The sequence below is a fragment of the Protopterus annectens genome, chromosome 10.part0 (genome assembly GCF_019279795.1).
Source record: "Protopterus annectens isolate FY-2018-M chromosome 10.part0, PAN1.0, whole genome shotgun sequence".
Lineage (NCBI taxonomy): Eukaryota > Metazoa > Chordata > Ceratodontiformes > Protopteridae > Protopterus > Protopterus annectens.
Genome location: NC_056744.1, coordinates 1,367,942,313 through 1,367,968,430, shown reverse-complemented (window position 1 = coordinate 1,367,968,430; position 26,118 = coordinate 1,367,942,313). Strand labels below are relative to the sequence as shown.

Here is a 26,118-nt window from a genome sequence, read left to right as displayed (position 1 = left end):
TCATGGAATTCATAAACAAAGACATCGGTAACCTTCAAACTCTGGACCCCACCCAGTTCGGGTTTGTGAAAGGCAGATCATGCCTTCTGAACTTGATCGACTTTGAGGCAGTCACCAAAGCCGTAGATGAGAGTAAAGTGGTGCACACAGCCTATCTTGACCTCACTAAGGCTTTTAGCACCACCCCCCATTCTGGAATTATAGCTAAACTCACTAAACTAGGTATAAATCCCTACGTCACAAGATGGGTTGCCAACTGGCTCACTGACAGAACCCACACTGTAAAAGTTGCAGACTCCAAATCTGACTTCAAACCAGTGACAAGTGGAGTACCACAGGGTTCAGTCCTAGGACCTCTCCTGTTTGGTATCTACTTCACTGAAGTACAGGCTAACACCAAAGGCTTTTGGCTAATGAAGTTCACAGACAACTGGAAACTAGGAGCCATAGTTGAGTCCCCAAATGATGTGGGCATCCTACAGAAGGGCCTCACTGAGACAGATGCCTGGTGTCAGAGGCATGGCCTCAAGCTCAATGCCAAAAAGTGCATTGTCATCCCCTTTGATAAAAACTCTGTACCCATGAACTACCACATAGATGGCAGTCTACTTAATGCCTAATGTGTGATAAGAGACCTTGGGACCCAGGTGGACAGTAGTCTCTCCTTTGATAATCACATCACCACAGTAGTCAGGAAATCCTTCTATGTGTTCTCATCCAAGAAAAAAGAGGTCATTGTTCCCCTCTACTCAGCACTCATTAGACCCATTATAGAGTACAACGCCCCTTTTGGAATGTACCTCACAAGACATCTGCAGCAGCTGGAAAGGCCACAGAAGTACCTCACAAAGAGGATTACTGGACTCAAACAAATGCCCTACACTGACCATCTCAAAAACTCCAGCTTTACTCTGTAGCATATTGCCTACTCCAAGGAGATCTCTGCCTAACATATAAAGCTATGTCAAACCCAGAGCTGTTGGACATGCTACACCTAAAGAAATCCCAATCCCTCAGAGCTACATGCTCTAAAGACCTAAACCTTGTTACCACACTAAACAGGACATGCTGGAGGGATACATTTCTGTCCCAGAGACTTCCCATACTCCGGAACAAGTTACCCATCTATGTCAAGCAAAGTTCCTCATTAGCACTCTTCAGGAAAAATCTTGATGAGTGAATGGGAAATAGGAAATACACGTCAGGGATCACTTCTGTGACTCTGTTTGACAAGGGCACAGGAAATTAACTTTTTTGGCTGGCGTAAGCCAGGAAACCTTGTTGGCTAGGCTTACTTAGGGCCTTGGGCTAATAGCCTAGTACCTACCTATGAACCTAAGACTGGGGGGAGAAACATGATACACAAAAGAAGGTGTGTTACTGAAAAACAATCTTTATAAACTATGTAATGCTGCTCTAAAAGGATTATGTGAAAGCTTCATTAATAAGGTCAGCATATATTTTAAGTTACAGAAAGTTTTATTATTTTAGTACTTTAAGAAAGTAATGAATAACATATTAGTAATTAACTGATATGAACACATTTACAAAGAAATAAGAGAACTGTTATAAGTAAAGTGGCTTCCTATCTTAAATGGGATTTTATAAGATTAAGCTAATTGTTTAGTTCTCTGTTACATCTGTTAGAAACACAATTTATATAGTTAGAGTGTATTCTATTTTATTCACTTTGTTTTGTTATATCTACAGAAACAGTAGCAAAATTGTGTGATTAGTTAAAGCTATAGAGTTGTTAGCATGTGGTTTGTATGAAATTTTTATCAAACCGGGCATTTTTATGGGTCTATATTACATTGTCGAAAGCTGACAATATCACATACGATACTGTCGACCCGACAATAGCGAACGCTAAGAATGTCGAACGTGTAAACGGAAATCTCTGTAAGGGGAGATTTCTGTTTACTTCAATGCAGTGCGATCTTGGAGTTGGTATATTTTAAGTAGCGGGGGGTGGGGGGGGTGCAGGGGGGCTTCCCCCCCCCCCTGCCTACACCCTTTATTTTTTCTTTTTTTTTGGGTTTTTTTTTGGTTTTTTTTTTGGAACATTCAATGTTTTCATAGTTTGATCACTAAAGGTTGAACTTTAGTGATTCAAACTATTAAACATTCGATGTTCTAATATAGACCCTTTTTTATTCCATGTTAGAGGATAAAAATGCTTTAACTTAGACTTTTAATACTAGTTTTAGAATGTTTGTCCATAACAAGTTATACATATGTTAAATCTGTATTCATTGTACTAAACCAATGTTCATTAGTTTTTAAACTATTTGTTCTCAAATATGCCAAGATATAAATGTCTTTCACTAAATGTTAATGGGTTGAATAACCCTTTAAAAACAAACTGTTTAAGTAAGTGTTTAACATTACATAAAGCAGATATTGTCTGCTTGCAAGAAGCATATCTTCTGACTGAAGATTTAAGCAAGTTGCAAATAAAGAACTACTTAATTCAATCAAGTTGCCATTTTAGTTTGAAAAGGACAGATATTCTTATCCTTTGAAAGAAAACACTAGATTTACCCTAAATAGTTGACACTTATTCTGAGAAGAATGGTATGATGGGATTGTTGGTAACAGAAATAGATAAAAGGCATTACACTGTCATAAATACTTATTAGACTCCTAGAATAAGATCTAAAACAGCCAAGAAATATCTAGACATTATGACATTATATTCAAAAGGAAATATGGTGCCAAACGAGACTTTAATTGTATTTTATCAAATAAAGACACCACTAATGAGAAAAGAGTCAGACTATTTTCTACAGCAAAACACTTAAATCACTATACAGGTTTAATGAGTATAAAGAATATTTTAGACTTAGAACTACAAAGCTCTTTAAAATATACACACTATTCCTTCAGATATGGAACACAAATGAATAGTGATAAAGGTTTTGTATCAAATGATCTTTCTTCATAAACAGAAGAAGTATTAATAGTGTGCCCTTTGTCTGACCATAATCCTATCACATTCACTCTAACCTTTAGTTCAAATATCCTTATTCATTGTCAAAGGTTACCTGCATACATAATTAAATTAAAAGGCTCTAATGATTGTTTTGTGAGATAAATTAATTAATTCATGGCATTTAATAACAATGGGGAGGTGACAGTTGCTATATTACGGGGCACCCTAAAAGCATATTTATTTGGTAAAGTTAAACACTGGTATATATATATATATATATATATATATATATATATATATATATATATATATATATATATATCTTCTTCTTTTTTCAGCTTTTCCCGGTTTGGGGTCACCACAGCAGATCACCTTGTCCGCTCATGATTGGCAGTGGAGTTTTATGGTGTCGAGTTGCCAGCCTGGTGCCCAACCTTCCACAGAAGGCACACACATGCACACACTCACACCTAGGGCCAATTTAGAGTGTTCAATCAACCTGCAGCATGTCTTTGGGATGTGGGAGGAAACCGGAGCACCCGGAGGAAACCCACGCGACCAATATATATATATATATATATATATATATATATATATATATATATATATATATATATATATAAGGAAAGAATGGGACAAGGAGTTGATTGCTCTGCAATCTAATATAGATAAATTAAAGTTAAACTTAAAGCCCAATGACAAAGCCACAAATATTGAGTTAAAAAAGCTGAATCAGGAATATCAGGAAATAGTTCAACACAAGATCTAACTCAATCTGGAAATAAATAAACTACAGTCTTATTAAGTAAGTAAACCCAAAGAATCTACATAGAATAGCCATTAGATAAATATGAGCAAAATAAATCACATTAAAGAAATTTTACATAAAGGGGAAAGGCATCAAAATAACAAATCTAAATGACATATTACAATGCTTTAGTAAATATTGTGAAAAAATTAATAAAACAGAGACAAACTTAGATAATAATGAACTATTTGATAGTTTTTTAAGGAAAATATACATCATAAATTAACCAACGAACAGAAAAGCAAAGCTGAAAACTCTTTTTTTTAAAGAATTGAGAGACCAAATTAAAAGTCTCAAAACCAACAAGGCTCCAGGATTAGATGGTATATCTGAACTGTATAAACTGCAACCTGACAATATTTTAAAAAACTTATTGAGTGTCTTTGAAGAAGTCAAAAGCACTAATATTCCTCCCTCTTGGAAATGCTCTGTAATTATACCTATTTTAAAATCAGATAAAGATCCTGTATCATGTGCTTCTCATCACCCTATCTTACTTTTGAATGCAGACTATAACACTTTCATACCTATACTAGCAAAAAGGCTAAACCATATACTCCTGGGATTATTAAATGAAGATCAAGCTGGCTTTATAATAAACAGAAGAGTACAAGACAATATTATAAGATTTTTTTCCCCATTAATTGATATATCATTTAAAAATAAATAAAAACTATTAATAATAAGTCTAGATATTGATAAAGTTTTGATTCAGTGAACTGGCCTTATTTGTTTAAATATTAAATGACTATAACTTTGCCTCTAGTTTTACATTAGTTAGGCGCTTTAATGTAAAGGTACAAAACAAGGATGCCCTCTTTCCCCTGTATTATTTGCTGCAATTATAGAACCACTAGCTAACTATATAAGATCTAACATAAATATTAATGGCCTTGAAATAAATGAAGACTATTCATCAAAACTCAAGCTTTGTGCTGATGACATACTGTTGACATGTAGTTATATAGATTATATACTCAAAGCCTTGGATTACTTTGAAATGGTTTTGCGTTTGAAATTTAATCATAATTAAACTAAAACATTGCTTTTAAACAAAATAACTGGGAAAATTCTCAAATTAAATATTTAGGTATCGCTATTGAATCTAAGAACAAATATTCCATATTTATAAACTGTAAAAACTTAATGGATGAAATAGAGAATTTATGTACACACCATAATGTTCCATCTCAGTTGTTGCTCTTCATTTGTCTTCAACTGTGGGTCCTCGGATCTGACCGAATCCAACCCTGCTGCATTTCCAGCATCTGATGCAAGCTCTATGCTCCTCCCTTATTCATAATACCCCTATCTCCCTCCTCCCTTCAGATCAAGTTTGCTGCTAACTATAGCATCCTAACCTGACTCAAGGCCTTCAGTTTTGCTGGATGATATTTACTCTGCGGCCACTTGGGCATCTTTGCATACTTTTATAAGTTAGATATTCTATCCAGGAACAGGGCGTCCTTTGGCTCCACTGTGCTCTGGAATATCCTTCCATGAGGGCCTCTCAGGTGTGTTGGTAGCTGGGGACTCTGTCCCACAGGTTGAAGGACAAATGAAGACAACTTTAGATAAAGAAGATATGTACTCACCATAATTTCATCTGAGTTGTTGCTCTTCATTTGTCTTCAACCATCCCTCCCTCCTTCCCCCTGCCTTTTGTGGCTGCGTGGTGGTCTGGATAGAAGAGGTATAGTCACCACCTTAGCATTCATTTGTTATTCTCCTCATATCTCTGGAGACCTATGGTTATGGAGTAAGGACTTGGGTCAGGTTGGGATGTTATGGTTACAGCAAACTTGATCTGAAGGGAGGAGGGAGACAGGGGCATTATGGGTAAAGGAGGAGCTTGGAGCTTGGATCAGATGCTGTAAATGCAGCTGAGTCAGATCTGGTCAGATCCAAGGACCCACAGGTTGAAGGACAAATGAAAACAACAACTTCAGATCATAAAGTTAAGAGACATCTGTAATACTTCTACTCTTTAAAATGGAAGACAACCTCACCCTGATTAAAATGACAATTTTACCAAAAATCTTATACTATAGTCAATCATTAATTCTCTCCCTTTAAACAATTATAAGAAAAATAAATTCTAGTTTACTTAAATTCTTATGGTACTCTAAAATACCAAAGATGTCTTTAGACTAGCATGTCAAACATTGGGGGGAAGGTGGCACTGGGTTTCCAAACATTGAGCTATATACTAGTACTACAGTTATTAAAATAATATTATTGTGGTTAAATTCTTCATATGTTTCTTGTTGGAAATCTTTACATGAGAAAATATTAACAGACAACAATAAGCATATCACCAATTCTTATATGAAACGGGTTATAATATATATATATATTCTACAGGGCTCTAAAAGATTTTGTTCTGAATGAAAGACAGGAGTTTATTTTTTTACCTTTTGTTAAATAAATCCTTTCAATCTTTGAAAGGTTTATGAATTCAAATTATTTGGTCAAGAAATTACTAATTCAATTAGTCCCCATTGCATTCACTAATGGATGTTTAGTATCTTTTAATACAAACATAATGACAGCTCTCAAGAATAGTAACCTAATATTTTGGCATCAATTACTTAATGGAAACAAAATACATCCTGTTAAATATTTAATCGCAAGATATAGCATAGCGAAAGGAGGCTTGTTAGATATATATATATATATATATATATATATATATATATATATATATATATATATATATATATATATATTTGAAAATATATACATGGACATTTATGCATAGAGTCTTTCTTACACCTCATAAAATTACACAAATGTATAAAACAGGAAAAATGAAATGCTGGAGTTATAATGACGTTCTTAATGCTGATTGGTTACACATGATAATAGATTGTAAGTTGTTGACTTCCTTTTAGAGTGATTTTAGATACTTTTCTAAGGCTTTGTGGTCAGACAATTGCATTATTAAAACAGTGTAAGAAACTTCTCTGTGTGGAAGATTTTTAGTCCATATATTTCTAGTTAATCAGTGTATATTAATCAGATCAGACAATAGCAATAGTGAAATTAAACTCGTCTTAAGTCAAAACAAAACAAAAAATAATAATAGAAAATATATAATTGTACAGCATTACTAAGTATTCGAAAGTAATCCAAGCAAGGTAGGCAGTCTGTTTCCAGGTAAAAATCCTTTATTTAGTACAAAGACTCCAGTCAAAAATCCTTTATTAAATACACAGACAACAGACTGCCTGCCTTGGAACTATTTTACATTAAAAAAAATAATAATATATAGATATATATATATTAATTTCTCCAAATCTTTGGGTTTCTAATACCGTGATGACATTCCTAAGTCAAAGTACGATTAAAGTTCATGAAATTAGTATTGTTTCAATCTTCGATGTCAGCCAAATATGCTCTTTGCAGCACTCGCAATATGCCTAGCAATGACAATTTGTATGGGGTTACATCGATTGGTAACATATCTAAATACAATTGTAAATTCTTTTTTATAAGACCCGTTGCTTCAAATACTTTTGGAACTGCCTGAGTATCTTTCTTCCACATTGATCTCATTTCTGCCTGCAGATCCTGATAATCTATGACTTTGTGTCTCTGTACCTGCACTGGGTGTGGCTATTTCAATGATCAATACTACTTCTGTCTTCTTTTCTTGGACCACTATATCCGGTTTTCTAGCATCTATCTTTTGAACTGTTGGTAATGGGTGATCCTATGTGATATAAACTTCAGCATTTTCTGTGATGCTTTGTGACTCATGTTTCCAGTGTTTTTCAGCCACTTCAATATCATAATGTTTGCGCAATCCCCAGTGCAACAGTCTTGCCACATTATTATACCTTTCAGTATACAGTCCTTCTGCCATTAGTATGTCACACCCAGCAACAAGGTGTGCATGTTTCCAGTTTGATTTTACAAAACCTACATTTGTCTGTTTCCCCACATGTTCAAAGGACTTTGTAAACCAGTGTGTACATAACCCACTATCTTGGGCTGCCAATATTAACCTTTCATCTCTTGGTTTGAATTTGCCTCTCCTTAACCATTCCTGTGTTCATTCCTGATACTCAGCTGGGTGAGTTTGTCAATGATGCCTGAGTGGGGAATTGTGTCAAAGGCCTTGGCTAAGTCTAGGTAGGTGGTATGCACAGATATGCCCTCGTCTAGGGTTTTGGTGACTGTCTCGAAGAAGTCCACCAGGTTTAACAGGCATGATCTCCCCTTGACAAAGCCAAACTGGGTGGGGCCGAGCATTTGGAGATTTCCTATATCTTTGTTAGTAAGGTCAATGATGATCTGTTCTATGGCCTTGAAGATAAGACTGGTCAGGCTAATGGGTCTATAGTTCCCAGAGCCTGTGGATGCACCCCATTTGTGCAATGGGATGACAGTAGTTGTTTTCCATTCCACTGGGACGAAGCCAGTGGTTAGACTGTGATTGAAATGCATGCTCAGTGGCGATGCTAATTTCTGTTTTAACCCATTGAGAACATAGGCCAGGATGTTGTCTGGTCCCATAGAGGCTGTTTTTTTGGCCCTGGAGAGGGCATTTAAGACCTGTTCCCCAGAGATACTAGGGAAGGGACAGGTGTTAGGGATGCTTTGGGGTATATGTGGCAGGGGCAGGGGAATAAAGTTTTCACTGAACCTAATAGCCAGAAGATTTGTTTAATCCACAGGTTCTATATATGTAGTGCAATTAACTACAAGTTCAGTGCAAATATGGGCAGCTGGGCCTTACGTTTGAAGTTATGGATGTAACTAAAGAACACCTTGTGGTTATCCTTAGTTAGGGAAGCTAAGTTGGATTCATAGTTAGTTTTGGAGGACTTCACTAGGAGTCCTATTTGATTGTTTAAGTAGAGGAGGGAGTGTTTCCAGTTTTGAGACTGTTCCCTCCTACTCTTGGACAGCAATTTCTTTTATAATTTTTTTATCCACTGCTTTTTGTTTTCAGATTTCTCTTGAAAAAATGTTCTCAGAACTCTCAGACCTTTATCTCTGCAATTAAACTGCTAATCTCAGCAAATCTCCCTTTAACTTGTATGGAGAGTTATCCCCCAACAACTGTCCACTCTCAGCCACTTGCTCTAGCCAGGTAATGTGTGGACTATGGTTTATATCCAACTGGCCTAATTCCTCAGCTTGCAAATGTCACAGGCCCACCTAACTCACTTCTCCCAATCTACTCTACAAAAGTAGAATATAACTCATCACATCAATCACTCACCCCAACTACAACCCTAAAACTACAGCAATGTTTACAAAACCTTCCTCACCTATTACCCATCTACTACTACTACTAAGCTTATCCTGTCTAACCTACATCACCAAACCCTTCTACACTACTCACTCCCCCCATTATCACATTACCAGTCCAAACCCTAAACAACACAAACACTCCTCCACCTCTATAAGCCCTCACCTATACTTCTGCAACCCCTCCCTACTCTTCCCCTTCAAACTATTTTCCATATGCAAACATATTAATCCAAGTCTGACTTGCACTAGAAAACATACAACCCTTAAACCATACACAAAACTCTTTAATTACCTTTCTTTTCAACTTCACCAACTTATCACCACTCTACTTTCTGGTGACATACACCCTAACCCTGGTCCCTCTTCCATCAACTCCTCAATAACCCCCTCCTATACACCTTCATCTACAAAAACCTTTACCTTCTCAGCAATAAATGCTCAAAATATATGTAACAAAATCCCCAACCTCCATGCCTGGCTTTTCCATAACAATCCTGACATACTGTCAATATCCGAAACATGGCTAAAACCCTCCATGAAAGATTCTGAAATAACTCCCCCCCCCCAACTACAATATCATCAGGAGAGACAGAACCCACAAAAAAGGAGGTGGAGTAGCTCTACTCTACTCCTCTTCCTTTTCAGTTACTTCATATTCTAAGCCAGTTCCCCAGTTTGCCAATGCCGAACTACTTCTAGCCCTACTCCATATAAGGGAAAGGTTTGTAGTTCGGCAATAACACTGAACACCTATCTCGACCCATGTTAAAACCATTCCTAGGTTGGCTTTTGGTGTTCAATATTACCGTTTTCGAACTTCCATGTTCGACAAAAGTGCAGTCGACGGAGTTCACTTCGAACATCTAATAGTAAACCGAAAACACATATATCAGCTATTCCCAGTCCTGAAGCGATGACTTATATCATAAGAAAATGTGACTCTTTTGAAGTTAAATTGCTAAATAATACATGAGTTGTTTTGCTTTGCTAAGTAATCACAGCATTTGTCTTTAAACATTATTTAGTTTCTTTTTCCAAAAATGATTTCAAAAGTCTACAAGTTTGTATAATTTACTTGAATTTTCAGAACACTTTAGGGATCATTTTCATTACACGAATGCTAACACAGCTGTGTTATTAACTTCATTTTAAATAATCGGTAACCTGACTTTAATTCACATATGCCTCCGCACTTTGTTATTTGCATATCTCTGGGAAATTTTCATTTGATATAATTTTCATTTACTCTAGAGCTGTTGCTGTCAGAGATTCCCCTGAAATGATCAAGGGATAATTGAGAGTCACATGACTAATAGGCAGCAATCATTCAATAAATAAATAAATATAAAACAAGAAGACTCACGGGGTATGCCATCAGTTCTGATATTCTCATTTAATCAAAGAATAAACACCTGTCTCTGCTTGCCTTGTTATGACTATGAACTTGGTGCTGTAATTATCCCTGACTTCATCTTTCATGATCCATTACTCATGGAAATCCCACCAGGATAGGATGGGCACTGGACTCTCTATAGATGTATTTTTAATATACCTTTTATCCATAGTGCCTGACACCTGTCAGTCCTTCCATAATCCATAGCCCCATTTGTTTGTGTTCAGTGGACAGCTGTGCAAATATGCCATTATCACGGCAGTTATCAGAGTATTCTGCTTTGAACTTAAACCTTAACTTCTGGTACATGGCAACAACTGAAAGGTTTGGCCACAAGACCAGCCTTTTGAACATGTGAAGTACCAGCCATCTTTGGCAGCAGTATGTGTTGTCAGATGTGTGTGTTCATATCATGACACTGCTGTAAATGAAAAAAAACTTGCAGCAGTACCCAGCATCCTCTCAGTGACAGTAGGGCTGTGAGCCTTGCTGCCTTCCTCCCCCCATGATTAGTGAGCTAGTGTTGGCTGCTCAAGTCTGTGTTATCCAACTCCCAGGAAATTAGACAATCCTGGGTTGACTAGGTTTTGATCAGGCCTTCATCTCTCAATGCCAAGGAACCACCCCCTAGCAAGTGAGGTGTATTACAATTAGCTTTTCTAAGATGTTGTTACTGTGTAAGATTATGCCATTATTCATTATTATGTAACAGACTTTGGTCAGCTGGTCCTTCTGATAAGTACCATATTTGTCTTTCTTCCTCACCATATGCTTGAAGAGGTAAAACACAGTGTACGTCATATTAAGGTTACTCTTTGGCTTTATTTTTTATGCTTCTTCTTTTGTAACTTCTGTTTTTTTTTTTTTTTTTTTTTAAGTAGAACATAGTCTTTGATATGAAAGCTTCAAGCCAGGCTTGCTTAAGATTTGAGAGTTAAGGCCATCAGATAAGGAATTTCCTGCTCAGTTCTGTGTCTGTTGACAAAGAACATTTGTTATTTTAGGCAAATGCTACATTACATATAATGTCCATGCTTCATACTATTAGGAAACAATGGTTTCTTACTGGAACACATGGTCTCTTCGGTACTATGAGCTTACATCATGGTTAAAGTTATTGCTCAGCACTTACAAATGTTTGGTGTAACAAGTATTAGATATGACAGTATTTCTCGATAATTCATAATAAAACTTGTTAAAATTCATGTTAAAAACATTTCAGTATGAATAAGTTATTTTTGAAGCAATAATTGAGAAACTGCTCTTCACATAGATTAAAGTTATAAAGGATATTTTTAGGCTGTCTCACATCTGTTAAGATATAAACCTTTGCCTGGCACTTCATTTTTGCAACTACAACTCAACTCAGAAATGTTTTCTTTGCAGAGTTTTTTATTTCTCTATATTCTACAATCTGGGTTTGCCTGTTTGTTTTTTTTTCTTTGGACTTGTGCTTGCACAGGACAACTCTATTTAAATACCAGACTACACTCTTTGGTGATCATATAGCAGTGGCACTCAAGAATCTCTTGATTCTTACCCTATACCTAGATGTCTGTAAATGCATTTTGATTTAAAGTTTGGCTTTGCTAGAAGTTATGCAGCAGTTACAATTTCACTGGTGTTTAGAGGTTCATGCATGATGATCAAAGACTATATTGCTGTCTCTGTGTGTCCCTAAGTTCATAACTGCTGGGTCAGCTTTTAGGAGTGTGTGGTCACTGTGATGACCCTGCACTGTCCCAGTAATCAAGAAGCCTCAATCCTCATCACTGACAACAGCTAGAGGATATACACACTGGGAGGATGACAAGTACACACACACTAAAGTCCAATTTCCCTTAAGAGCACACAGAGATCACAGTCAGTCTGGGGCTGGTTTCTCCCTCTTTCTCCAGATCCCCAATAAGACTCCCTACTGGCACAACTATAGGGTTAAGATCTCAGCTGAGGGGCCAAGCCAAGACCTCCAGCACCCTCTCTGTCCAACCAGTGCTTCGTGTCCCTGCCCAAGTAGCTGACACATACACTTTGAAATTTGATTTATATACAAACACACACACACACCCCTGAGGAAGGCTAGCAAGATTTATTATCTATGCCCCTTCTGCCCAGACTATAAGGTAGTTTCCACTACCACCAACCCCTAAGTATCAGCTACTATAAGGCCCTTACAAAGGGTGTCTAATCCTACTGTGTAATGTTACTATTATCCAAATGGTAGTCTGACCAAGACTTGCAAGGCTATTTAGGAGTGGCTTGTACAGTGTCACCAAATACATATGCAAATACTCTGAGATCTTAAATATGTCTTACAAATATCAGCCACAGAGATAGGTTTAAATATATTTAATAATAAATAATAAAAGAACAAGACAATATTCAGTGAATCAACACAGTAACTTCATGGTTCAAAATCACAGGAAATATTTTAAAACAACATTGCAGGACAGTCTCAAATAAATACAGAAAACATCTAAACTATTCTATACTATATGCCTAGCTATATCTAAAAGAGATACTATGTCCTAAATATTATTTACAGCAAGGCAAGTGCATATGATGATGATTGGATGTTCTTGCTAGGTCCAAGACAAAATACAAAATGCCCAGTCTCTCTCTCTGAGAGTGTTCTTAAATTAATATCAAATATTACTGCTGGGTTAGCTTACATGATATCACTTTTTGTCACCTGACTTCAGTTCCCAGGCTAAAACAGAAACTAACAGAATTTGACATCTCTGTGTTAAAAATACATAGCTCTCAGATGTTTACTCAGATCTTGGAAGTCGTAAAACAAAACACTTTTACATTTTACACCTAGTAATTACTTTTCTCCAAGACATTACAAAAAATTTCTAGCTCTAGACATTGCATCTGCTACACTGAAACTGAGAAATAACTTCTCTTGTTTATGGCCTGGCTATAAAGTAACTTAACCTCAACTATTCTTAAGTTTTGCAACTTAACCCTTTCATGTTCTAGTTTCTACTTGTTAAAAATACATTTGCACAGGTATATAGTTTATCTGCATTTCTGTTCTAAATCAGCAGGGCATGCTGTGGTTACATTTTAGCTCAGTACATAACATACAGTTCTGTATAAATCATATCAATATTCACAAATGACAAATAATTATTTACAAAATTTCAGATATCTAGGCTGGCAATATTTCCCTATAGCACAGTCACAATGATAGTTAACATGGATGGATGACTTTCTGAAGGATACTCTTATGTTTTTCTCGGTATTTAGTTTTAGTCTATGGCTCTGACACAAGTTATTTGTTTGTGTCAGCCCTTCCTGGAGAACATTTGTGTCAGCTATGGATTGTATGACAGCTCCTAATTTGCAATCATCAGCAAATGTATTCAGCCAGAGACAACTGACATTGACCTTGACTTTATAGAAATAAATGCCAAAAAGGAACAGTTCTAGGACTAATCCCAGAGGGAATTCTGTTGTGACTGGCTTCTTTATAAGGCAAACTCCTCAATTCTAACTTCCTGGATCCTGTCTGTGAGCCAGCTAGCTAGCCAATGGGTGACATATGTGTTTATAAACTTCACGATTTTTCATTCATGTAGTACATTGAGCAGGTAAAGCTCCATGCACTGCAAAGGATTATGATCATCTTACCAAGGTGAATTCCTTGGCATCCATATCTTGAACAGTTAATAAGCTGGTTATGATCATCAACCCAATCATAACAGTCTATAATATGGAAGAAACAAGAGTACATCTCTGGTACTGAAAGAAAACAGTACCTAATAACAGCAAAACAACCAGGAAATCAGCCACTGAACTCAAAACTTGTTGAAGAATATGTTTATTACCAAACATAGGTTAAAACATATTCTTTGACAAGTTTTGAGTTCAGTGGATGATTTGTTGGTTGTTTTGCTGATATTAGTCTATTTATAATATAAGCAATTATGCCTAAAAGCATGTGTGCTATGTTAAAATAATGGAATACCAATGGGTGTTATTAGGCCCAAAAAATAGGCACAGAGTTTCTCATTGTAGGATAGTCAATTATTTCTATACAACACCTACCTTGGAGGTTTTTATTGCATAATTATCAAAACAGCTGTCAAACTTTGGCAGTTCAAAGTCTTACACAAGTTTAATAAATGAATGTATTTACAAGCTTTACCAGATAGTGTAAAATTTGACAAAGGAATTATTTTATCTTGTAAGGAGTCTGTGTTGTCCATTCATGCTTTCATTGTGCAGTCTGCTGTGTTACCAGTCCAATATTTCTGGGGTGTGACCAATCAGGTTTAAGCATTTACAAAGGTAATTTGCTAAATGTACATATCAGTCATGACAGGCATACTTTATCTAGAACTAGATACAATCACTGTTTTTGCCTTGATTGAATATGTAGTAAACAAAATGAATTTTCAGAAGCTGTATGTTGCCAGGTGACAGATTTTGACACTAAATATTTTGATGGACTTCCTTTTTGAACACTTGCAGCTGGAAAACTGCAGTCTGATCAACAAAGGTCACTACTGGGGAAAAATCTCCCTTTCTCAGTGTGCAGTGACTCTAGAGTTGAGTATATTACTTAGGAGGGTTTGGAGACAAAACCCCACACACAAAGTAAAAGTCAGATTTTCAGTGTCACTATAAACTTTTCATTTCCCTCAAAAGAAGAATTTGCAAAGCAGTTCAGAGAACTCAGTTTTAAAAAGCATATTTATTTAACTCTGGCATTAGTCTACCTAACTTCACTAAATGTAACTCACTTCTCAAAAACATGATAGGCAGCATTAATCCCCCAAAATGTATTCATTTTAGGGCTCCCTGTTGAAATGCTGAGTGCTGGCAAGCTGAAAAAAAAACAAAAAACAAACAAACACAGGAGGAGTGAATTTCAAAAATCATTCCTCTCCTTACAACTTGTTTTTTGCAGGAGAGGGTCAAGTCCTCCCTGCACACCCCCATGTGGGAGGCAAGCCCACCATACACCATGAACTTATATAGAACAAGTCTGAGATCATGAACTTATATAGAACAAGTCTGAGAACACCATACCTCTGAGGAAAGGGAATATTCTGAGAAATGGCATCTCAGACTTTATATATGTAAGTCTGATATTTCAGCCATTCGGTCTCCATATTTTGGGACTCGCTCTAGAAGGCCCCAACCTAAGCTCCAAAAACTCTTACATATGGTAGAGGTTAGCAAACCTTACACAGCTAATAAATTATTTCTACAAGACCAAACCTTTCAACAAGTAACTACATAATGCTTGATTTAATTATCACCACTGAGCCTACCATAATACATGATATTGTGATGTCAACCCCTTTATTTAGTGACCATTGTCTTATATCATTTTCCATTAAAGGTCCCAGCAACAAACCTCCCCCTTCCCTAAATGTCTTCTGCAACTGGACACAACAAAGCATAATAAATCTACAAAAAGAACTTGCTGGGTTACCATGAGATAACCTCATATCTAAACCTGACCTCTTATCTGTTGCTAGGTCCCTCTCTAATTTGCTCATCAAACTCCAAGACAAGTACTTATCCAAAGTCACCAGATGTCCGAAGACAATTAACACCTGGATTACTAGAATGTGTACCTCAACAGATGACCTTCTTCATAACAGAAACAAGAGAGATATCTTTAAAGACATGGCCAAAACATCTAAGACTGTCAACCACAACCAAATGCTACACTCACTACTAGATGCTGACAGACACAACCTCACCCTTAGTGCCTATTATCAAGGAAGTCTTCCAAGGGTTGGTCTTGTCACCTGTTCTATTCTCCTTCTTTATTAGTAAACTCTAATTTAACCACCACTCATTGTATAGCATTTGGTGTGCTGATGATATGGTCTTCTACAGACCTGACCCATCCCCTCACATATTAAAGATTAGCTACAGCAAGATCTGTCAAGTTTCAATAACTGGCCTAACCAATGAAAATGTATCATCTACATTAAAAGACCCAAGAAATGCTGTTTGGAACCACAAAAAAGCTCAGCAAAATCCCAGCTGACTAAATAATTTCTTACAGTATAATACAATTGTTAGAAACAGTTCAGTCCAACAGTTATATGGTGACCTGTTTAGTCACAATTCTTATTTTCTACAACCATATCCATACTACCAAATCAAAGGTTAACAAATTCCTATCTTTGTCTAGAAAATTGACTACTCTCTATCCCCTACAGCTATAGCATCATTGGAATGGATGTCCTAATTACACAGCTGGAACATGCACACCCTTCCCATTGTTGATTCATCCTCCAAAAAAACTTTTACAACACTTAAAAACATCATATAACATCTACAGGTTCATAAGTCTATATACTAAATGAAATCACTATTGTATCATATTACAAACTGACAGATGGCTACCCATCCCACAGAGAGCAGCACTTCTTCTAGGGACCCTGATCTTTAGGCTCATAAACCCAGACCTTTTCCCTTAAATATGCAAGTAGGCTCTTTGAAAGACATTGCTCACCTTATAGTCAAAAGTCAGTCTCAATATCCACACCAATCCTGCAGACACCAGAAAACTAATCTGAATTACACCAAACACAGCTTCACTGCCATTGCCCCTAAATTCTGAGGGGGGGCATCACAAACCAGTAACATAATATGCTCCTTTTGGGTCTATATTATAAACACAAAACGTTTACTTACCCGAATGCCTAAACATCGACACATATTCCGCGAACCGCAAATACACCAAACGCCCTAAACTGCGAAATTCAAAAAGTCGAACTGTCATAGTTGTCCCACCCCACCGCCTGCTACATACTACCTACATAAATAAACTAAATAAACCACATACACACACTAACCAAAACCCTACTTCTAACCCTAAACTAAACCCTACTTCTAACCCTGCACTAAATCTTGCATATACCACCATGTATGCACTTAACTTAACCCGCACCCTAACCCTAAGGTCCGTAACTATCGCACACTTACCTTAAAAAGCTAAACCCAAACAAACAAAATAATCCACACACATACCCTTAACAAAACCCTACTTCTAATCTTACGCTAAATCTAACATACATTACCATCTATGCACTTACCTTAACCCACACCCTAACCCTAAGGTCTGTAACTATCGCACACTTACCTTACGGAGCTATACCACAGAAGGGCCAGCCATGACGATTCGACATTTCTGATTTCGTGCTTCTGGATGATCAATGTTTTCACGGTTCGATGAAGGCATGTCAACATTTAGGCGTTCGGGTAAGTAAACGTTAATGCTTATAATATAGACCCTTCCTTTCAAATGCTGCCAAAATGTGGCAACTACATAAATACACCCTCTCTCTCTCATAATTCCACACTTATTCTCCAAAGCATTACCACCTTTTGGACAATGGACACTTATAACAACCCACCCACATACCCTTCAACTTCCATTTTTCTATCTTTCTCAAGCCTTCTACCAATAATGCTACCACTCTCTGACTACACCAACCTCTCTGAATCCATGATTGCACATACAGTGGATGGTAACTGTTGTCTTTTCGGCTTTTCCCGTTTAGGGGCCTCCACAGAAGAACTCTGGTCCACTAATGATTGGCAGTCGATTTTTATGGTGCCGAGTTGCCAGCCTGATGCCCAACCTTCAGCGAAGGCATGCCCATTCACGCATGACTTTCAGAGGCCACTCGACTGTGGGGAAGACATGCAGACTCCACACAGAAGGCACTCCAGTCGAGAATTGAACAGGAGAGCCTCTTGCTGTGAGGCAACAATGTTAACGCTGTATAAAAAATAAATAAATAATCAATAATTATAATGTATTTTTATCATCTTTTACTTGCTGTCAGCTCTGTTTACACCAAACTTCAAGTGATGTAACACTGTTTTCAAAACTAAAAATCTACTGTATAGTACTGATAAAATCCCCTCCCATCCATCCTTATTATTGTGGTCTGGCCCTAATCCCAACCATAAACCTTATCTTAGAACAAACTCTTTCTGTAACAATACCACTATTCAGATGACTTTGGTCTGAATGTGTGTATGGTGGTGTAGTTGCAGGGTTTTGTTTCACAGATCACAAAGGTAAACTCATTTTTTTTGTGATCTTTTGTGTTTTCAGTGTTATGGGTTTTAAGTAAGTTTTCAAGTTTACTTTAGGCCAAGATATCCATCTCCCTGTTCTCTTTCTTGAACCTAAAAATGAAGATGAAAGGGTACTCCATACCTTGAATGTTCACAGACAACTCAGATACTATATTAACAGAACTAAATCTTACAGATCTTCAGATCAATTGTTCATTTCTTGTGAAGGTAAGAAGGGATAACCTATGTCAAAACAGACTATTTCTAAATGGCTGTTTAAGGCTATTATTTTTGTTATACTCACCACAACAAATCTATTTCAGGCAGGGTCAAGGTCCGCTCTACCAGGGCCTTGGTTTCATCTATGGCTTTTTGTAAATGGTTGGATTCTAGAAGTATTCTAGAACTTGCTACTTGGTCTTGTCAACATAAATTCACAAAGCACTACAAGCTTGATTCCTTCTATAGGTCCAGATCAAGCTTTGCTCGGACCATTCTCGAGGGGCTGCTGGACTCTTCTCTTTCCACCTCCCAAATGTAGTTAGCTAGAGGGATCTACCTATATAGCTAAGGCTACTGCAGCAGTGATCAATATGATGAACATAGTACAGTTGTATAAGTTGAATTTACCATAACAGTTGATGTTCTAATGATTACTTCTGCAGTTCGCGCTACCCCCTTTCATCCCTCATTCTTTTTTTTAATCCTAGGGTGTGGACATTTATTTTTTGTTGTTCTTTGCATTGTCTTTTCAGGGTTTAGCCTTCATCTACCTGCTGACTTTTCACCCAAACTTGCTCAAGCTATCTGACAGTTTGGGTGCATGGAAGCATCCCTGAAGCCTTGGAAGCTGTCTGACTGTTATATCCTTGGCATGATATAACCCAAACAGCTAGCGCTACTGCATTCAAATATCTACTATTTTGGTAAGTTCAACTTACACAACTGTACTATGTCTTAAGAGATTAGGGGATACTAGTGCTACTGCTGTATGCTACTGTGTCCCTGTATGAATGTGAACAGCACTGCATCTGTATGTTTTCCACAGTTTGATGGCACAATTACAGGCATACATCACAGTTCAACAGTCAGGACAGCTTTGTACAGGAATAGCATAATAGCTTTTCTGTTGTGTTCAGCTTGGCACATGAACAGACACAGAACCATCTAACAATATTAAGCTGATAGGTGTGCATGCGCATGTGTGTATGTGTGTGTGCATATATATATATATATATATATATATATATATATATATATATATATATATATATATATATACACACACACACACACACACACACACATACATACATATATATATATATATATATATATATATATATATATATATATATATATATATATATATATATATATGTATATATATATATATATATATATATATATATATATATATATATATATACATATATATAGATAGATATATACGTTCAAGTCTGAAACCCAGTGACTCCAGATTCAGTTCCTTTACTAATGGATCCAAAAGGATGCCATGAAGAATTCCCATGCACAGCTAATAATCTGTTTTTCTATGGCTGTTAACTTTGCTTGGTCTCATGAAGAGGGCAACCAGATGCAGCAGAATAACATGAATAGCAGCAATCTTTGGCAAATTCATTGTTGGTCACACAGATGTTGTACACAGCAGGGGTGGACACATTATCAATACCAAGTTTGCATTACCAATTCTCTAACTTCCACTGCAGTGTGTCCACCTATTACCAGTGTCTAACTGTCTTCTACTCCACCTACAGCCAACACCTATGGCATGCACTCAGTTTGTGTATATCTATATAGTCCCTCCTTTGTCCACTACCTTAGAAAATAGTCTGTCTTTCTTCCAGGTTAGCCACTTTTCCTCTGTTTTTGCATAACCTCCAACAACTGCCGTAGTTAGAAATTATTTCCCTGCATGTGTCACACACAAACTGCCAGTTCAGTAAGTACTATTCCATTTCACATCACACATCATGCCAAGCTGCTAACTATTAGTCAAACCCATTGTATGTGTGTTTCATTGCTGGAGGTCATTCTCTCACAAGCATCCAAGGTACATAGCTATGCCTACCTGACCCATTCACCTATAAATGAATTGTGTATGTTCATAATGATTGAAGTTTTTGGATCATGCCTCCCTTTCTGGTGCTGAACTGTTGGTCTCTGATGCTTCAGTGGAAGTCTTTGACTTCTTTCCCCAGCTTTCCCATCTCTTTGTCTATCACCAGAACTTCAAATCATTGACAGAGCTGGGGCACATCTCTACAACATAATAGCAGCATCTTCATGATTCATGGGTGCTGTTTTACAGATTTGGAGTGGAATACATATTTAATCATTAAATATGATGAGTCCCTGGTACTGCTTACTAACAACAAAATGTGAAATGTTGCAGAATATAGGTTGCCCAAACTAAAGCTAATAATCAGAATGTATACTTGTGTTTATTGAAGTGTCATTTTAAAGCCATTGTTTCATGTGAATGCATGAGTGATAGTCAGTACTTGCTTTTATCAGAAGTGCTTGCAGTTTGAGATTGCATGGAGTCTGTAGTCCCATTAGGAGATGAGGATGTGTCTGTAAGAAAATAGTAAAATATATGTATTAGATGAACAAAACAGGGCAATGCCAAATTCATAAAAAATATTTTCTTTTCTGACTCACTACTGTGAAATTCAGTTTTGTTGTTAAAATCAGCTTCTGCCTGAATAATTACATTTAAATTACTTTCATGTTAATCTTAATAAAATTAAGCTATTTACTTTCACTAATTAGGTAAACAGAAACAATTTTCTGAGCAGCACTTATACAGATCCTCGAAAATATTCTTTTTAGAGAGTTATGTGAATCTGAAGTCATCTGTTACATAGCTGGGCCAGGTGCAACAGTTTTGCTTGTAAAAGCTGTATGCCAGTACTATATAGCTACATGTAAGCTCTACCATGGAAAAAGATTTGAAATCAAGCCAGAGCTCATATACAACTCCTGTATAGAATCAATATACATTTATCATGTCACAAATTGCCTCAGGTAGCAAGTACATTGTCTAAATAGTCCCATTATAAAATGACCTGAACTTTAATGGCAGAAAAGCTCTGCTTTCAATTAAAAATAAATCATCAGTGCATTAATGATAATATTATGGAAAAGTGGCCAGTTTGTAAAATATATTAAGAACATTAACCATAAAATAAGTATTATTAGGCTGCAATCATCTTCACTGCTGTCTTTATCTAAATGTAGTGTTAATGGAAAAAAATATATATTATTCAAACGATAGCTCCCATCCTTGCCTACTACTGCCTTTATAAATAGAACAAATAATGAAACTATCATCACCCCTTTCTTCTTCTGAACATATTCAAGAATCATACACAAAAAGGTTTGCATCTCATCTTTGGAAATAAAGTTTACTTAAGAACTCTTGTATCTTAGATAGCTTTTCCTGCTCTACCTAATCACGAACACCCCGCGTATATAACTTATCCTGTCACTTTCTTCTTGACTCTCTGTCTTACTCTATTTCTCCTCACTCTATTAAGCCTCACCACTCCTATCTCCTATACTAACTTTTGTTTCTCTGTTTAGTCCGTTTTTTAAAAAAATTACTATGTTGGCACTAGACTTCAGATAACTCTAGCCAATTCCATAGACAATTTCTAATGTAATCACATACCTCGCAAATACTCATATTATATACCACTTTTCTGTCAAACGTCCTACTCTATAATACGTATCCTGTAGATACACTTGTTTAACGTTCTCTGTAAAACGTAAATTTGTCTTACATGCATGAATATGCCTGTTCTCCCACACATGTAACAACATCCATACATGGCTTCATACACATCTGAAAAACTGAGGTTTGGTTTTCCCTTTTTTCTTATCTGGTTCTGATGATAACAATATAATAACTTAAACTTTTGTTCATTCTTCTCTGTGATTAAGCTTTTCCACGTACCACACTCTGTTACATTTCCTAATCAAAATGATAACCTGTAGAAATATTAGTTGATCGTCTTTGATAAGTTGTTTGTTTTGATATGCTTTTACCTCTGTTAAATGTCCTACTCAAAATGAATACTTGTAAAACACTAGTTGATCTTCCCTATATAAATTTTCTGTTTTTGATATGCTTAGCTAGAACTACACATGTATAATGTATTTACATGTTTTTTGATCACTTGTAAACTAATTCTTTTTGTGTTTTGTTTCTGTTGTTAATTATGTAAAAGATTAAACTTTTGTTCATTTCTTTTCTTCTCTGTATATTGGAGATTTTCTCCCTGGGCTTCCACTGAAAATGGGTTTCTTACCTAGTTGGACTTTCCCAGTAACCAAATGTCAAATAAATAAATAAATAAACAAATAAATAAATAAATAAATAAGTATAAATTAAGCAATTATGCTTTTTCATTGCACATTGTGATAAACATTTGTTGAGTTTTGCCTCAGTTCTGCCACTATAATAACACCTTCATCTGCAACTAGGTAAACACACTACAGAAATAGTAAATAAAACTAGTACTACTAAAAAAATCTTTCCTGTAAAATATAAAGAAATTCAGACCCATCTTCTTTAAATTTATAAAAAACTACATATCTGACACATTAAGCACTTTCCTTAAATTTCATAGGAATTATTTCACATGTAAGTACTAGGCTAGCTGCCCTTGCATGCCATTTTAAGCCCAGCCAATTTCCAGTTCAAAAGTGAGAATCAAACCCTGTACCTTGTGTTTGTGAGATAAGAAACCTTAACCATTATGCCAAAATGTAACAAAAATGCCAAACTATAGTCTTTTGTAAAACTTCCAGTTTGAATAAATATATACATATTTGTTTATGTAACAGATTAAAGTAATCATAAAGATATTTTTTTTAAAGCTTTGGCCCTTTTACTGCCATAAACCTTCCATAATAAGTTGTTTCTTATCTGCCTGACTTACTTCAGCAGTAGGCTCTCTGGAAGGTCTGATTGGCTCCACACAATCTACTGACTGGTTCTGTGTGTTGTATGAACCTTCCCCTAGTATAGTCTATGTTCATAGCTCCCCCTCCCCAATTGGATTGCATAGTTATTCTCCTCCCCCACTATTCTACCTAAACTTATAAGTATTAGCCTGCTCTTGTGGCGCCATATTTAAAAACCATATCTCCCTAGAGTAAGCGTCCCCTGGTCGTCCGCGTGGTGTGCTGCTCGTAAGTACCTACTTATATGATTAAATTGAAGTCCATTGTATAGTTTGCTCAGACTGTAATATTCCTTTTTGACATGTTGTAACTGAAAATGTGCATTTAGTTTGCTAGATGTCAGAAAGGAAAGCTAGTTAATCACTGCATTTCAGTGCTGCTCATAGGTACCTTGTTATTTGTTTTACTACACTGTATTGCATAGTACGATGTAACTACTTGATTCCTTTCTATAACTTGTATCTAAAAGTACTTTAGTTTGTTGATGACTAATAGAAGAGCTAATCTGTTATTTTTTATGCATATTGATTCCTATGCCTTACGCAAGTACTGTTTGCTAAAGTGTACTGCATTGTTTAGTATGTTATTTATGCCTTACTTCTGTTAGTATAAGTTGTATCTTTTCCAAATGTTATGGTCCAGCTAAGGTTGTTTCATTGGACTACTGGGATCTAGATAGTACTGTCTGATGTTCCTATTCTGTTTTTAATGTATCGCTATATCGCTGATGCAGGAGGGGATCATTTATTTTAGCTATTGTAAGCGGGAACATTTTAGAAGCATTTTATTAGCTGTTTTGTTCTATCGCTAAATTGCTGGTGCTGGGCGGGAAGTATTTAGCGATTGTAAGCTGTATCGCTGATGAAGGGTGGGGTCTTTTATTTAGTTATGGTAAGCAGGAACATTGTAGAAGCGTTTTGTTAGCTGTTTTGTTCTATCGCTAAATTGCTGGTGCTGGGCGGGAAGTTTTTAGCGATTGTAAGCACTAACTGTTTAAAAGAGTCCTGGGGACTGTCTTAGTTATTTGCTGAAGGAGGCAGATAATATGCCTCTACTTGTTACCCAGGTTGAAATACGAAAGGAAATGCATCTTGTTCTGTAACATTTAACTCTAGTTATTGTTCGCATATGTATATGTGAATACTTTAAGGGGAAGTTTGTGACTGTATTTACTCATTGTAGGGTCCAAATAAAAGTGCGGCTTTATCTTTAAACTAACCTTTATGATTTTTACTGTTATGTCTTGGGTTCTATTACACTGAATATACTCTATATTGAATACTCTCTTGTCCTCACACCTACCTTTCCACTCCATTATACAGCCTCATTCTTTTCCCTGTATATACCTCCTACCTATACTTACCACCCTCCTATTTCTCTTCCTTTTTAGCTTGGAAGCCAAATGCTGCTAATCGGGTTGTCCCCCTCTGCTGTTGGACGTCCCAAAAGTAACTTATTTTTACAGAAGCCACAACGCAGCCTCCCAAAGTGTGAACACCTGGACGCATCCCTTTATTTCTCAGCATTGGATATAGCTGATAACCCCAAGAATTTGCTGTATGTGTCTCTATTTTTCTTTTTACATTTGCTAAGACCTTGTCTGAGCTGGGCCAGCACACTAGCGGAACTTACCTAGGCTGTCTTATCTCCCATATAGAATACTTTCTTGTCAACCTAAAGTTGAGGTCTTTCCTCTCTTATGCCACTAGATGGCAGCACAATACAGTGACTGAGTTTTCTATAGTCTGCTGAGGTTTGTTCTTCATCTCTGCTTAACTAACTTATTTGGCAACTGAATTTATCCATTAAAATATTTATAGCAGACGCTGATTTACAGAGTAAAAGTAAACTGGTTTTGTTTAAACTTAAAAGTAAACTGGTTTTGTTTAAATTTACTGCCATAAACCTTCCATAATAAGCTGTTTCTTATCTGCCTGACTTACTTCGGCAGTAGGCTCTCTGGAAGGTCTGATTGGCTCCACACAATCTACTGACTGGTTCTGCCCCGCTTCGCTCCCCTACCCTACCCCCATATCCCACCCACCCCCAGTGCTCTCACACTTATACCTCCCTAACCACACCCCCTCCCTGAGCCTTCCTATCCCTTTTAACTGCTTATTAGTATAACTCCACCCCATCCCTCCTTAACTACTTTATCTATTATCTCTCTCTTACTATAACCCCACATCATCCCTCCTAACTTACTCTATCTATTCTCTCTCTCCTAACACCTACTTTTCACTTATACTCTTAACTACTCCTCTCAAGAAAACTATACCTTTCCTATACTTTAACCTGTTTTCTTTTTTTACTTATTAACTCTATATCCTAGGGCTTTACAACTCTTCTTAGCAATATGTCTCTCACATCTAAAACTACACTAACCAAACTAATATTCATATACATATGCTCTCTAGGCTTAACCACCATCTATCTCCTTACTTCTTATGAAAAAGCTAATTATTACCCCTTCAGTTACTGTCGCAGACAAACAGCCTTCCAACATCCTATCCAAACTTATACTCATTTAAACATCACATGCACCCCCAACTACCTATTACCCAAATACCATCGACTTACACACATTAACTTCAATAATCCAAACATAAGGAGGCTAAAATATCTAACCAACTTCTCCTGCAAACCATCATTTGA

At 36.5% G+C, this 26,118-nt stretch overlaps 1 protein-coding gene across 1 annotated transcript in view; it reads right to left on the bottom strand.

The window, feature by feature from the left end:
- The window catches only part of LOC122814279 (receptor-type tyrosine-protein phosphatase C-like), a 2,027,173-nt gene that overhangs the window by 1,680,508 nt on the left and 320,547 nt on the right, over positions 1 to 26,118 (bottom strand). Inside the window, exon 5 of the mRNA XM_044086870.1 lies at positions 20,998 to 21,066. Coding sequence (XP_043942805.1) covers positions 20,998 to 21,066 — 69 coding nt within the window. The remainder of the gene's footprint in view (positions 1 to 20,997; positions 21,067 to 26,118) is intronic.